This window comes from Oenanthe melanoleuca, chromosome 1A (assembly GCF_029582105.1).
Source record: "Oenanthe melanoleuca isolate GR-GAL-2019-014 chromosome 1A, OMel1.0, whole genome shotgun sequence".
Taxonomy (NCBI): domain Eukaryota; kingdom Metazoa; phylum Chordata; class Aves; order Passeriformes; family Muscicapidae; genus Oenanthe; species Oenanthe melanoleuca.
In genome coordinates, this window is record NC_079334.1 from 69,615,670 (window position 1) to 69,632,051 (window position 16,382).

General features: G+C 44.8%; 1 protein-coding gene across 2 annotated transcripts in view; it reads right to left on the reverse strand.

Moving 5' to 3' along the window:
- The window catches only part of GOLGB1 (golgin B1), a 37,402-nt gene extending 23,156 nt beyond the window's left edge, over positions 1–14,246 (reverse strand). The window contains exons 1-10 of one of the 2 annotated variants that reach the window (XM_056510591.1): positions 14,138–14,246; positions 12,180–12,284; positions 11,121–11,253; positions 9,107–9,203; positions 8,353–8,505; positions 7,455–7,607; positions 3,758–3,910; positions 2,674–2,796; positions 2,134–2,247; positions 289–700 (exon numbers count right to left, since the gene is read on the reverse strand). In XM_056510591.1, the coding sequence (XP_056366566.1) occupies positions 289–700; positions 2,134–2,247; positions 2,674–2,796; positions 3,758–3,910; positions 7,455–7,607; positions 8,353–8,505; positions 9,107–9,203; positions 11,121–11,253; positions 12,180–12,225 (1,384 nt within the window). In that variant the 5' untranslated portion in view covers positions 12,226–12,284; positions 14,138–14,246. Of the gene's footprint in view, positions 1–288; positions 701–2,133; positions 2,248–2,673; positions 2,797–3,757; positions 3,917–7,454; positions 7,608–8,352; positions 8,506–9,106; positions 9,204–11,120; positions 11,254–12,179; positions 12,285–14,137 lie in introns of both variants that reach the window. The other variant, XM_056510585.1, reaches the window with a different exon arrangement.
- Positions 14,247–16,382: the final 2,136 nt, after the last annotated feature.

Consider the following 16,382-nt stretch of genomic DNA (forward strand, 5'->3'; position numbering starts at 1 on the left):
CAAGAAATCCATAAGCCCCAAAAGACAAGAGGCTGGGAGAGTACACAAGCAAAGCACCACATATGCTGCCCCACACCTCTGGTCCTCTTGCAGCTGCCAAAGACAGAATGGTGGGATTGAACTAGACCCCCATGGTGGAGGCAGCACCACCACCCCCAGGTCCCTGTGCAATTAGGAATTGTTACAGCAAGCCATTCTTATGAGCTGTTATAAAATCAAAGCCAAAAAGCAACCCAGTGACAGTGGGGCCCTGAGAACATGCTCCACCTAACTGCCACGCTTGCTCACCCAGGGGGCCGTGTGCTGTAGCTCCACGTGCCACTGAGGGCACCAAGGGCTGGCCAAGGTCCTGGTGCAGCTGCTCCTCCTCAGCTCCCAGGACAGCACGGCCACACGGCAGCTCCTGCTCAGCCACCGCCACACAACCCAGCAGCCGCTGCTTCTCTTCTACCTCCAGCCTGTTCTCCTGTTCCAGGTCTTTATACTTCACCTCTAGTTCAGCTTGTGCTCTTCTTGCCTTCTGCAGCTCTTCTGAGAGATGCTGCACCTCCTCCTGCAAGCGATGGGAAGCCAGCTTCCTCTCAGCGAGCTCCAGCTCCATCTCCTCCCTGAGATCCCGCGCGCTGCGTCTCTCCACATCCAGCACTTCCCTCAGGGAGCTCAGTTCCACTTCCATCTTCTGGCACTGATCCACGAGTGCCTGTGAAATGATACAGAAATTTATTTCTCTCTCAACTAGTTAAATACCTTGACAAAGAAAAGTATCTGAATTATATTTTAAGGTTTTCATTAAATCCTTTTAAAATACCTGAGTAGCAGAAGGGAGGAAACAAACAAGTCAGAAATTTCAATTTGTTAGAAAGAAACTGCCCCACTACTTGGAAATTGCAAGAAAGCAATGCTGAGAGAAACAACTTCACATTGTTGTGGTAAAGAAAAGGTAAGTCATTATTTGGAAGAGGGGAATTTTGACGAAAGAACTAACAGAACACTGGCCAGGAAGTGGCCAGTAGCTTCTAGAAGAAAGCAAACTTCCCAAAAAGGGGAGGAAGTACTACAACAAATGAGGGAGAACTCAACAATTACAGAGTAGAATTCACAAAAAACAGGACAGGAGTATGTATGTGAAAGGGGACTCCTGAAACATGAATCTGGAGATAACAGCAGAATGTATGAGGGCAGTCAAAGACAGAGGAGAAGCCAAGGGAGCTCAACAACCATGTCATGAAGATATCCATGCCACCACCCCATGATACACCCTGCTGAGCAATGCAGTCAATAGTGAGTACAAGTCAGCTCACAGAGGTTCTTTACCTCTCCACAGTAGTAAGAGGAGCCATCATTGTGCCTGGCTGGGACACAGAGCAAAAGAAAATATGTGGGGCACAAGTGTGTAAAAATTATCAAAGTGAGGTTCAGCATTAGACTGGCTGGAGATCATGCAGCCTACAAATATGAGACTGATTCAGTGTAAGCCTCTTCTAAAGGGATGGAGAATTTCCAAAAGTTCAGATATTGGAAAAACGAAAAATACACTGATCCTCTATCTGCAAACCAACCTTTTAAGAGGTTGTGTTATTAATCCTGTGTCAAGGAGCACATGTCTCTATAGTCATTTATGCACAGACTTGATCTCATCCTCTTCACACTCCAAACTGATGAAGTGAGAGCCCATCCCAATCCACGAGTTGTGTCACCATATATGCATAGGCCAGCAAGACATACCAGAGAATAGCTGTTTCTGCTCTGATCTGGCCTGGACACTGCAGTGCAGAAACACTGAGGCTTCAGCAGCACTGTGTTAGGCACTTCTGCTTTTGGCAAGGGTTTGTGCATTTGGCTTTGAAACTGCAGTCAGCAGTATGGGTATGGATAGATGTAGAGCCTGTCCACCTGCCCAGAACCCGGATCACTAGAGCAGGCAGCTGCAGCCCCCATTGTCTGCTGTACCTGCTGTAAGCTGAGCACACAGACCTGCAGCTCCAACACCTGACCCAGCCAGGGCAGCCTCAGCTGATTTCATGATGGAAAGCTGGTGCTAAAAAAGCCCTAATCTGGTAACTTCTGAGCTACTGACAAAGGCCCCATCCACCACACACACAGAGTAAAGTAATAAAAAGAACGACCAGGTACCTGGTTTTGTTTTTCAGCAGCGTGCAACTCCTGCTGCAGCAGTTCTACCACCTGAGTTCGTCCTAACAGAGCTGCCTCCTGCTCCTCCAGCTTTCTCTGCAGCGTGCGCAGGTTCTGTGAGAGAAACATTCCAGCACTGGGGAGACCAATGCAAGCTTGGATTCCCAGGTTTCATCAGTACACCTCGTTTTTGTAACACAGTTACTTTGACAGCCTGAATTAATTCATTTTTGTTGACACAGTGAGCTTACTTTGCTTCATGAATAGGGAACTGGAGCACAATAATATATTGAATATTGAACTTTTATATAATATTGAACTTTTTTTCAATTGTTCTTTCTCTCCAACTGATAGCAAACCAGCAGACTGAAGCTAGAACTCAAAGTCCCAACTAGCATTCCAAAAAACTCCAAACAACCAAAGCATCTTTCTTCTTATCTCTTCTGAGTTACATTAATGAGAACTGTTCTTTCAGAGTGTCTTCTGGTAAAAGTCCTTTTCCTTCCTCCTCCCATGATATGATTATTATATCAAATATACCTGTTGCATCTCTACTTCCATATCTGACTGGACCACCATCTTGAGCAATTCAGCTTGATGCTGGTGCACACGCTCTTCCAGGAGAGCTTCCTTCTCCTGAATCACCTCCTGCAGGGAACTCAGCTGAAAACATAAGCCACAAAATAAAAACAAACCAACAAGGTTATGAACCTGACAATACACACAGGCTTCCTTCCAACATGCACCAGCACATTGTATGTGTGTGATGGAATTTTCAGCTTGACAATGCTATACATCATCTTGGTCAAATGGTATTTTTACCTGGTGTCTTTATCCTACTAATGTGTGCATAGCAACTGGTAAGATTTCAGATCCCAGAAAGCAAAAAGCATAGAATTTAATCTACAAATAACAAGAATAATATAATATATAATTACTATATAATTAATAGTTTATACAACTTCTGGGCTTTTAATTGTACAGGATGCAGCCCAATTCACAGTTCAAAAGCAAAAACCTGCAGTTTGGAGCATTAAAAAATCTTTCCACAAATAACTACAACACAACATTAAAGCTGTTACATTCTGGGATAAGCAGCTGCCCTGCACATCCACAGCAGAACACAGACAGGCCATGGCGCAGCTGGAAGAACACTCTGCCTCAGCTACTGCAAAGTCCATCACACAACAGCAAGGGCAGCCAGGGAAGAGCCCAGATTCTGACTCAGAGGAAGGCACACCCTAACCAGGCCCTTCCAGAGATTGTTTCCCCCCTCCTCAGAGAGCCATCACTCCCACTGTCCAAGGGTGAAACCACCTCTTACCTGCAGAGCACCCTTGGCACCAGGGGTGGTTCTGGCCTGGGGGTAGAGGATGGGGGCAGGAGAAGATTATTTGGGGATCGTGAAAGACTTATGTAAAGTTTAGAGGAGGAGCCAAAGGCAGGGACACTGATGGACCTAGGTGATTTGAGGAGGAACAAAACTGAAAAAATTGAGGTAAGGGAATTGGAGACCAGTTGTGTAAGCATTGCTCTATTCCATCATACTAGTATGATAGAATAGTCTAGGCTAAGCAACAAGGCGGGAAACATAGATGGATGAATAGAAAAAAAACTTCTGTACCTGTGTTGCATACTTGATTTCAGCATCTTTCAGATTGACTTTGGCTACATCCAGCTGTTTCTTCAGGTCCTGAACAGTCTCCTCTTGCTCCCTGAGCTGCTCTTTCAGTTCTTCCGCTTCCTCTCTGTGTCCTTCACTTATATTTTCGTTTTTCTGACACTGCAAGATGAAAAAAGTGGGACGAACAGAAATAGAAGAAAGTAAACTTATCAGTATTACTGGTTAATAAATTAAATAAGTAAATTCATTAAAAAAATACACTAAAATGCTACTTCACTCTTGACTCCTAATCAGATGCTTATTTTTACTACATTGCTTCATTTCTTGAGTTTACATTCCTTTTGTTTCTTTAAATGAAGTTGTCATATGTTAAGTACCTATTTTCCCTATTTCTATAGACATGCAAAATAAGCCTTTAATTGGGAAGTATCAAACCACTTGGAAGGGCTAACAGTCCATGACTGCTCACTATATAAACTAAGGCAAATTAGATTATTAAATACATTATTTATTATATGACTACTCTGTTTTGTGAGGCATTTTAGCATCACAAATTTCTCCAATACCAGAAATAAAAACATTTTTAAATTAGCTATAGAAGAATAATCTCCATTGACAAAGGGGCAGACATTCTAGACTGCAGAAAATGTCCACAGAAATCTCTTTAGACTACAGGATTAATAGCAATCAAGTTATTAGATACAAGCAAAAGGAACAGGAAAACAATTATTAATTCTACTCCGCTCTGAAGCACTTGAATCCTTGTTTAAGACCAAGAAATGTAAACATTTCACATAAAACATGCTTAGGCTATGTCTACTCAGACAGCCCAGCACACGACACCTGCACTCTTCTCTCTGTCTCTGCACCTGGGTGAGGGCAGATCCCTCACCACCTGTCCCTGAGCAGATAAATATGCTCTACATTCTCATCTCAGCACTTCCAGCTACTGTGAGCACTCAGTGCTGGGTATTTTGTACTGAATATATATAAAATTCATTCTTCCATTTTATTTGTGGCAGGTATTGAATCTAACTCCATCAGTAACACAGAAATTCTAGAGTATCTATGTCTTTTAACACATTCTGAAAATATTATGAGGGCTTTTAAAAGTACTTATAAATCAGTGTAATAAGAATAAGAGGCTACTCGTTCCTCAAAAAATGTTTCATGTATAGAGAAGGTCATTGGTAGGAAGCACAACAGACAGACAAGGAAGCTTCAATTGCCCTTAAATTTAGAAACAGGACAGAAAAATAAAGAACAGAAACACAGGAAGCTCTAAGAAGCCAGGGATATACATAACTTACAAGATTGGGGCAGAGGAGTTGCAAGGGGGGAAGGTGGGTGGCTTAGTTTGCTTACTTGTAATTAGCTCTTAGGATTGATATTTACAGCTGGATTTGGAAAAGCCTCTTACTCTGACCATTACACAGAGTGCCACCACTGAGGACAGTAGCAGCCACAAAGTTCCCAGAGCTCAAGCTTTTAAATATTATGTTTTTCCAAAATGCATAAGCTTTTATATCTGAACATAATTTATTTTTATCCACTTCAAAAGTTTGAGAGGAGCCTCAATTGTTCTGTACACAAATACTATCTGATAGAAAGAGATAAGCTGGTATTTTCCATTTTTCTCAAAATAAGAATCTGCTAAAAGTCCAGGAAGTAATAGTACTAATCAGATGTTTAAAATACAGCCTTTGCACAGGGCCCACATCATAGAGAGGAAAAAACCAGCTCTTTGCTAATATTCAATACCTCAGCACAACATACAATTCTAATCTAGAATTTTCACCTCCAAATGGCAGGGCAACTGTCTAGGAAATACCCCCATTATTCAAGACAGCATCTACTCAGAGAAGTAAGTGCAAATAAAGGACTCTGTATCTTCTCAGTAGGTCTAACCTTGCAAGAAAGAAGCTAGTGCTTTCTGGGTCAAATACATAATACTGCAGGTAACTGCCCTAACATAATTTCACTCAAGCTACATTCTAACCCAAACCAAATAAGCTGTGGTCCATATCATGTCCACCAGAGACGGTCTCAAACCCTCATTCCTCTAATTAGAAGCCATTTTTCTTAATGGCTAACTTACATTCATCCATTCGCCTGCATTATCCTTTAACACTTCTACTTTCTTGATGCTCACCTTCCTCATACAATTGTAGAAAGAAATTATATTTCCTCTCTGACTTTGGTTGACTAAATAACCAAGCTGTTTGAGTGTCTCCCAAGTGCAGCTACTAACATGATGGGGGAACAGAAAGACTCTTGCTGCTCTCAGAATTTCTCTTTCCTGATTTCAAGTGAGCAGAACATGAAAACACTCCACACAAGGCCTTGCCACTCTCAGTAGAATAGCAAGAATATTATGTAAAAAAGGTAAGGCCTCTAAAATCTATATTGCACCAATTAACTGATGATCAGTTTTCTTTCATTTTGCCTTCTTCAACTGATAAATTTGAATTTTGAAGCAAGAACACTCACCAGTCCTGAACAGCAAGTCTACACAAAGCCATATAACAGCACATGGATGTTACACACACATGCTGCATAGAGATAAGCTAAAAAGGAGTCTCAGCACCAGGACAGCAATGTCAAGTGACACAGCTGAACAGCCTCTGGTCTCCACTGGTCCCTGCAGCCAAGGAATGCTGTTCATGGCCTTGCAGTATATATATATATATATATATATATATATATATATATATATATATATATATATATATATCCACCAGAAATGCTGGATCGTGCACTGGGTAAATTTTGCTTTATTTTTCTATTATGATAGTCCTTGAGATCATCCAATTCTTCATGTATGAAACCAGATGGTGCTTCGCTTTGAGAAAGATTCTCAAGTTGGTACTGGGAATTCCAGAAGCACATTTCTATGATTTTACAATGCTCTCAATCAAAAAGAAGTCATAGAACTGATCTTCACTTCATTAGTAGTTGCCTCTCATCTGACAGCTCTCACAGGCACCTTTTATTGTTTCCTGCAATATTTTAAAATTTTTTCTATGTCTAAAATAACCTTTATGTTCTCTGCTTTAATGAACATCATCTGATGTCTGGACACCATCCTGGACTTCTATCCCACTTCTCTTCCATAATATTACCAACTTTTTAAAGAAAACGTTGTTCTGCTGATCACATAGTCAAGTTTTCAAAAATTACCAGCTTCAATGGGAGCTTCCAGTTAGTAGCTAACAGCCTCTTTAATATCTTCATAGAGAACACTTTTCCCTCAGTTTTTACCCAGCATAAAACTTTATGATGGCTCAGGAAGCTACATGACTGGAAAATATATATATTTATTTTTTTATATTTAAGTTACTGCCTTCCAGTTTCAATGATCTCCTTATCTGTTTGTTCTTGTACTCCAGCCAACCTCTCCTGTACTCACAAGACAGTTAACATTTTGAAACTCACAGCTCGGATAGACACACAGTTTCTGCAGGAAAGAGTTTGGCTACAATGGATTATCAAACTAGCCCCTGCCCTTGAGGGGATCAAGTTGAGCACTCCAAGGGCATCTGCAGTACAAGGAAGCTGGACAGATAGGCTCCCTACAGCACAGGCAGAGATCCTTGCTGGAACTATGAATATCCTGCTAATAAGACAAATAGGCGCTGCTGGTTCCCTGTGACCTGAAACATCAGGCAGTGCCAGGTTATCCACAGAACCTACCAACCTTGGGATACTCCAACTCATCTGCTAAGGCCTGCGTAGGCAGTGGTGATTCTTTCCGGGTCAGCTCCTCGATGCGTTTGTTCAGAGAAGCCAGTTTGGCTTTGGCTTGGAGTTTGAGTTTCAGCAGCTTCGCATCCGCGGCCTCTCGCTCCTTCTGTAAGAGAAGGACACAAGCTGACTGCACCTCAGACTCCAGTGCTGTTACCCAAGAAGTACCACTTTGAAAAAGCTACACAGCTTGTCACTCTGCCATATTCTGTTCAACCCTGCCTCCCTAGGAACAGCGCTATTTAAAACACATCTGCAAAACAAATCTGTTCTGAAACGCTATACATACCAAAATTGTAGCTTCTACCCAGCACTTCCTTTCAAGGGACAGAGCATTCAGGGACTTCACTCAGCACTGAACACAAACTCAATTCTGCCTCTGCATACAGCAGAGGAAGTCAAACCATCTCAAGTAACTGCCCTCCCACCAAACCTCATGATAGGCAACATGTACCTTTGGGAAGGTGTCATAAAACCTCTGGGCTGGTGGATGAGAGCAGCACAGGCTACTCTGTGTCAAACACCGTGAAGTGGGGAAAGAACAACCTCACACAAGGTGTTAGTATTTATTAGAGCCACTGGGAATCCAGAGGGGCCTTAAACAGCTCTGAGACAAAATTCTCTGTAACTTGGATGTAACTTATCCCCTCTAGACTAAATTAACCCAGTCAAACTAGCAGAAAGTATCCTGCATTTCCAGGGTTAGGGTCTGTTCTTCAAATTCCAATAATTCTCTGGAACTGATGCCATTCGTCATGCAGGTATCTCATGTTCAAAAGAAAACAGAGACTGGCTTGCACAGAAAACTGAAGCATCATTTTACTCTTGGTCCCAGGAGAAAGAAATGATACCTTGAATAGAGTTTCTTTTTCCTGGAGTAGGACATCTTTTTCTCGAATCAAATCCTTCAGCTGAACAACCAGCTTTTCTGTTTGGGCTAGGCGCTCCAACAGCTCCTCAGGTGCCTCCTCCATGCTTTCTGTTTCTGACTGCAAAGTTTCTACCTGAAACAACAAAGTGAGTGTTTGAAGGAAAAAAAACTATAAACAGCCTGCAACAGAGCTTCCACGTGGTATTTTCAGCTCCAGTCCTCAATGCTGCACTCTGATCCCTGCAGGCATTTCATGGAGCCTGTAGAAATACATATTTAGATGAAACCAGGAGGAAAAGCTCAGAGAACTTGCAAGTCAACACACAAAAACAAAGAGTACGTTGCTGAACACGTGAACAAATCTGAAACGAGAGGCACCCTCACACACTATCCACTGTCTCAATACCAAAGGGCAGCACAGCCTCCCACTGTTACCCAACCAAGCAGAGCTTTTCCTTCTACTACACACTTATCACTAAAAGTCTCTTTACCCTAATTCTACTTTGTTTCCTAGGATCATCTTGAGATGTGGAAACTGAGGAGATTCTGGTCTGCCCAACAGAAACGCTGACTTAAGAGGTGAGGAGTAGAAGAACAGCAGAGTGGAATGACAGCTCAGTCTAGTGCTCATCAAGGAAGAAGCAGGAGACAGTTCTCTCAGCAGTCTAATGAACCATGCTCCCCAAACTAATTGTCAATAAGATCTGAAAGTCTTTAGACAACACTGCACTTACAGCAATAGATGGTTCAGTAACTGCATCTCCATCCTCCCCAGACAGCTCTTGTAAAACAGTAGTTGCTAAACCTGACAAACGGCTCAGCATCTTGAGCCTAAAACAAAACCAAGAGTCAGAATACAGTCCCAGAGTCAAAACTGCTGTGAAGAATAAGCTCCCTTATTCTGATCTCTAATGTTACAGCTGTTGGTAACCAGACTTGTAGGTAATTTTTCTCCTTTGCCAAGAGAGAAAAGCCAAAGTAAAACCTCAGGAAAAAGAAATGGTCACATTAACAGGAGCAGCGGACCCTCTGGGACGTGCTGGTGTCAAAACACATGGAAATTCTTTCACTGCTCTACATGTATGATTGAAAAATACATTTTTATACCAGATGCCAAATCATCCTCATAGTTCATTCTTGATTTTTCTGAACAATGACACTACAGAACCGTGACCTGTTCTGTTTACTGAAAAGAAGGGTGATTGTCAAATGAAGTAATTTCTCTAGAGGCCAAACATGGCCTGTAACATAAAATCTTCTGCTAACAAGCAGTGGAAACAATGGACTGAGTCTTGACGTTTTCTAAACAGATACAAGTGTGTCACATTAGAGAGATGATGAGACCTCTGCATGCCACATACAAGACAGGACCTCAACACAGGGGAATAGTCTGGAGAGGACATATATTCCCTGGCTGCTGCTTAGCACATCTTCTTTCCTTTCCTTGAAATTCAGGAGCCAAACTAACCCAGCAAGTGGAAGTGAAGAACCAAAAAACATGCAGCAGTACCAGCCAGCAACATATAACTTGTCATTTTAGGGAGAGCAGTAAATTAAATTCTCTGTTATTAACTGAAATGATGGGATGCATTTCACCTCACTAAATTCACCAAATTTGAACGAGTTTTTGATAAAGCAAAGTACAGAGTTGCCAATCAGGAGAGTAACAACAGGCTGGAGAAACAGACAGACAGAAACATCGTGAAGTTCAGGAAAGGCAGAAGCCTATAGCTGGAATGGGAAAAGCATGAGTAACAACTGGCTGTACAACTGTGTTGCAGAAGACAAGCTCAAAGTGCTGGTGGCTCAGCCCACAGCAAAGGCCAGATGTACACTGAGCTGTATTAGCAGGACTGCAGGCAGCAGATTGAGGAAAGCAATTATTCCTCTTGATTCATACCTATAAGACTACATTTGAAGTAGAAGGCCCACTTTCAAAATAGTGAATCAAATACAGCAGAGAGCCCACAGGATGACTGGGGTTTGCATTATAAGGCAAGTGGAGAGTATAAGAATGCTGGGCTTGCTCAGCCCTGAGAGCAGCAGGTGAGGAGTCTGATACAACTGCTGTCCTCCCTACAACCATCCTTAAGAGACCTAAAGACAGAGTCACACACCTCTTACAAGGTCCACATCAGATCGTCATGAGGCAGAGGACACAAGTTGCAACATAAGCGATTTCAATTAGAGAAAAAAGCACAGGGAAGATGTTAAAATACTCTATTAGGCTAAGAGCAATCAAATCTGATTTTTTAACCAACTGAACTCCACAAGTCCCTTAAGAATCACAGAATCATCATTCTAGTATTCTATAAAAAGAGATCACATGTGACATTTGACAGCTCTGAACAGAAAGGCCACAGAACTGTCCATGCCTGTAAGTGGCAAAATAATTTGTACAATTACAGAAGCTCCAGTAGAACAAACTGAAACTAGGCAAACTTACATTACCTATTAAGATCAAGTTTACATTGTTAAAATTATCTCCATCAAGTGGAATCTTTTAATATGATATCTCTGCCTCACTAGAAGCAGGCTCCTGAAGCTGGCTACACGGACCCACTTATTCCTGACCTCCCTTGTCTTACTAAGAAAATCTTTGGTCTTAGATTGCCACTTAAAAGTGTAAAAATATTGAGAGGAGCAGTGCATTACTTCTCTACAGAAGTCAATTGATTTTGCAGAAGCAGAAAACATGACAATGCACATTAGAGAATCAACAGCAGAAAAGAGCATGTAAATACAAACCTGCTTTGTGCTGTAAGGAGCTCATGGGTCTGCTGATTCCATAGAAAGGTTTCCAAGGTAGAGCAGTCACACACAGGTCTTTCTAGCCATTCCTTTTTATCTCTTGAGTACTGACAGGATGCATGAACTAAGACTTTTGATGGAGAGAGACGTGAAAAAGAACAAAAAAAAAAAAAAAAAAAAAAAAAGAAAAAGAAAATAAATTACTCAATAATTAAGAAATAAGCCCATCCTTCATCCTACACAGTACACTCCAGGACTGTTAGTCAGTCACTTGCAATAAGCATGAAAAGTGACCAGTCTCTGTTTGGGAACATGGATTTGCAGACATGCCCAGGTTTCTCACACTGCAGAGCACGAGCTTAGTCTCTTCAGCTGATGGAATAAAATGCTCAAGCAGCTGTTAAAAGTGCAGCAAAAAGACATGCAGCAAGAGGCCAGGCCTCAGACAGGATCCTGCAAAGAGCTCAAGGGATGCAACTTCGCCAGAAGCAGAGTCAGAATGCCAGGATTGTTCACATTCTACAACAACACAACAGTCAGTGAAACACGTCCTGGTGCTTTGCTCACTTCTCAGCTGGCCTTAGGTGAGACTGAGGCATGGAATTCCAGAATAGTACAGCTTTACAGTTCCTGCTAGGGAGATTTCTCCTGACAGCATCAACTGCCCACTAAGTAATATGAGATACTCATTTAGAGACCTGGAATGTCTGGAATCCATTAAAAGAATAATAAAGTATTTATAGTTTTGTAAACCATCACTTCCACAATGCCAATGAGAAACCAAACCTGCTGTCTTGGCAGTGGCGCATTTTAGAAAACAGCCATCCAAATGCAATAATGCCTCTTTCTAATTGTCTCCAACTACTTGAAGAGGATGGATTTTATCTTCCAACCGAGCATTCAGCCACAGCTTCTTAAAGTCACAAATGCAAAATGTGTGGCTGGCACCGAGAGAACCAATAGATGAATTATTAGAAGTGGCATTAGAAATACAAAGAAGAAGCAGAACCTAGTATCTGCATGTGCTGCAGGCATTACAATTTCAACCATGCATACCTGGATTGAGAAAATATTCCTTGGCCTTTGTCCAGGTTGGCCACATTAACCTGATACTGCACTCAAGCTAATAAGCCTTGCTGGGTTTGACTCATACTTGGCCTCCTTAAAAATACAAACAGAGGAATCATCTGCAGCTATTTGCACAGATGCGGACTTTAATAACCTCAACTCAGGTCTTACAGATTCATGTCTTTTGAATTAATTTTTAATTTATATTCTCAGGTCAGCCACATATGGCAAGGGATGTGAAGGGGGTAGGAAAAGTGATTCTACAATTCTATTAACAGCAACAGGTTTGCTGTCTGTGTAGAGGAAACAGGGGAAACACAGGCCTAGGTGCTGCTCTTGACAACATCCCTCAGAACACATCCCTGGAAAGCAGCACCGCAGAGACAGGCTGGAGATTGCAGAGGACAACTGACCTAAGTCATCAAGGCACTCTGATGACAAAGGCCAGCAGCAGCATCCTGGGCTGCCTTAGGAGCATTGTCAGGAGGAACATGATCTTTCCTCTCTCTACTGGGTACTGGTGAGGCCATATCTGGAGTAACATGTCCAGTTCTGGGCTCTCCAGAACAGGAGGTAGGAACTTGTTGGAGAAAATTCAGTGAAGGACAACAAATAAAAGGCTAGAGGAGAATCTTTCCAAAATACCAAATACTGGCTGAAGTAAGGAGGTTATCTGGTCTAAGCTCCCTGCTCAAGCAGAAGCTGTGCAGGCAGCTTCTGAATATCTCCAAGGATAGAGGCTTCACAACCTCCCTGGACAACCTGTGGCAGTGCTCAGTAAGCCACAGAGGGAAGAAGTGTTTCCTGATGATCGAGGTAATCGCCTATGTCTCAGTTCTTGCTCACAGCCTCTCATCCTTCCACCAGACACCACTGGAAAGAACCTGGCTTTGCCTTCTTTGAACCTTCCCTGAGAACAAATCCAGGAACAAGCATAACATGGCTTTAAGTTCTGTCCCAAAGCAAACAGCCTGCACAGAGGGTGGCAGCTGTCCTGTGCATTAGCCTGCAGAACTTGTGGCAGGAATATCCTGGTGTTATACAATGCCAACCAGTTTCCTCACAAACACAAAAGGCCAGAGGTTATTCTGTGTTCCACTGCCTCACCCCAATAAAGCAAACAGTGCTCTAAGAGACAAGACTGGTGCTCTCCCAGGCTCACACTGGCATACAGATTCCCACCTCTGTAATAAACAGCAGAACACAAGGAACCTCGCTGTGCTCAGGATGTGAGCCAGGATCCTCTACATCCTCTACCTTTGCTCGGCTTTTCTGTGACTAATGAACTTTCTCTGGGAAACTTTACTTTGAACACAGGAATTACCAGCAGTGATCTGGAGGAGGCTCCTTTCCTCTGAAATAGATGTCCCTGACCCAAACAGTCTAAGCCCACTGCTAGTCTGCACAGTCTGCAGTCAGCAGGATATTTCTATCCCTAGATATCAGCCACAGCAAAGAAAGACTTGACAATATTTTCCCCTAATTTATTCTATTATAAGTTTATTATACATAAGTGAAGTTAATTCCTTGCATTTCCCTTCGTTTAAAATCAAACACGCATTAAAAGCACTGCTGCAGTAGAGGGGTTGCAAGGGGAAGCAGCAGGAGGGACGGGGAGCACAGGAGCGCTGCGCTGGGTTGGGGCGGCGGGCAGCCCCGCAGGCTGACCGGACCGCGCGGCTCCGGCGGGCCCCGGCAGTGCGACCCTCCCCCGGCCGGGCCGCGCTCCCGGTACCTGCGGCCACCGCCGGCAGCGTTCCGCGGCCAGGGGGGACTGGGCCGGGCCGCAAAGCCCGGAGCGAGAAGAGAGATCCTCCCCGGCCCACTGCCCCTCACGGCCCGGGCCCCAGGGAGCTGCGAACCCGTTCCGGCCCCGCGTGGCCACGAAAGGAGCCCGGGCGGCGGAGTCCGCGGTCCGCACAGGGAGGGCGGGGGGAAGCACTGACCTGCAGCGCGGCAGGGCGGTCAGCACCGCGGGGCGGCTCCAACCTGCCGAGGAGCCCCGCCGGCAGGACCCCACCGCCGCCGAACCGCTCCCACCGCGCCACCTCAGCACCGGAACGCGCCGCCGCCACTTCCGCCTCCGGCGGGGCCCCGCCCCGGGCGCGGAAAAACCAATCAGCTGCGGCAAATGAAAGATAGACGTGACGGCCGAGCAATCACGACGGAGCACCTGCCTCGGCGCCATGGTTGTCCTGCAACATGGCACAAAGTGACCAATCCCGAGGACACTTTGGGCTCCTACCCAATAACAAGGCAGCAACCAATCAGTTGCGGCGTTTCGAGCCGGGAAGGCGGTATTGGTGAGACGGAGGGGCGGGGCCGCACAGAGGGGCGGGGCCCGCGGGGGCGGGGCGGGGGCGGGGCTCCTTCATTCCCGGCCGGGCAGCGCCCGGAGCGGAGCCCCGTGCTTCGGTCGGAGCGTCCCTTTGGGAATGATCCTGTCCCAGCTCCCTGCCATAGGCACCTTCCACTAGGCTGAGTAGCTCCAAGCTCCGTCCTACCCGCCTTTGAGAGCTCCCGGGGATGTCCAATCTAAGCCTGCGCTCGTGTACATCAGCGCTGTTGTCCCTTGCTCCGGCACTACAGCTCTTGGCACAAAAACATTTTTCTGTGTTTCTTCTAAGCTCCGTCTACATGCTGGCAGGCTGCAGTAAGGTCTCTCCGGAGCCTTCTCTTCTCCAGGCTGAGCACCCCCAGCTCTCCCTGCCTGTCTCCGGAGCAGAGGGTCCCCGGTCCTCGGAGCAGCTCCGTGGCCGCCTCTGGACCTGCTTCGGCAGCTCCAAATCGTTCTTGTTCTGAGGGTTCCAGGACTGGAGAAAGCTCTGCAGGTGGGGTCTCTGCTGAGTGGCGTAGAGGGACAGAATTCTCCCCCTCAGCTGCTGGGCATGTGCACACTGCCAGCCCCCGTCAAGTTTTTTGTTTTCCTTCTCAGAACTCTTGATCCATTCACTTCTTGGTCTGCACTGGTACCAGAGGTTGCCCCCAGCCAGGTGTAGGGCCGGAGTTTCGGAAGTTTCCTTGTGCGCTGGGCAGGGCGCTGCGCGCTCAGACGCGCTGTATTCCTGTTCCCGATGGCACAGGAGCGCTGTCCTGCTGGCGCCACGGGCTCTGTCCCTAGCTCACAGGGCCTCAGGACCAAGGCTTGCCAGCTGTGCTCTGGGTGTTTCATGCCCTGCCTGCAGCTTTGTTCACTTCACTTTGTTCACTTTAGTATGAGAGCAATTTCTCCAGGTATCTATGGCTAATTAATTTTACTCATCTATGTTTGCGTGGTACAACCATGGGCTAATACTGGTAGTAATAGCAAGCAGTTATTCTGAGTAGAATGAGATATTTACAACTCTAACACATATGTATGTGAGTCTAAGTGGAAGGAAAGAGAAGGAAAAAAAAAAAAAAGAAGAGAGGATAAGGAAACCATTCACAAGAACATCACATTCCTGTCAGTGAAGGACCCAGACACTGAGAACTTCCCGTGAATCTCCCCTCCTCCTCTGCAAACATCCAAGTGAACCACAGATCTTAATATCCAGAGGAGCAGCAGGCAGGTCAGTGTAACACCAGAGAACACAGGAGACAAAGTGCATGTGTTGCAATTTTAATTGGATTATTGCTACTAGTGCAGCTTTTTTCTTGTATGTAAGTATTGACCTACATTATTTTCTTTGCTTTTCTGTAATTAGATGTAGATGTATCATGACTCTCAAATCAGACTGTTAAAATTTCTGTTATACTAAAAATAAGTTTTGGGTTCAAGTGTGTATGTGAAGTGATGTGACTGATACTCTACAGGGAAGGGTTAGGGCATACAGAAGAATCAGGACAGGCTAGAGAGAAGGGCCCCTGCCAACTTCAACTTGAAGGCCAAGTGCAATCCCCAACATGGGTACAGGCTGGGGGACGAGTGAATTGAGCAGTCTTGTGGAGAAGGACTTGGAGGTCTTGGGGAATGAAAAACTGAATATGGGCCAGCAATGTGCACTCACAGCCGGCTCCATCAAAAGGAGCACAGCCAGCAAGGGAGCCTCGCCTCTAGTGACCTTCTTTAGGGGAAGGTGTTTCTGCCCACGGCAAGGGGTGTAAATAGATGATCTTTAAGGACTCTTGCAACCAAAACCGTTCTGTGATTCTGTGAAGGTCCATCAGTGGGAAGCACACAGAGTGTGTGGGCTTAGACATCCAGCCTGC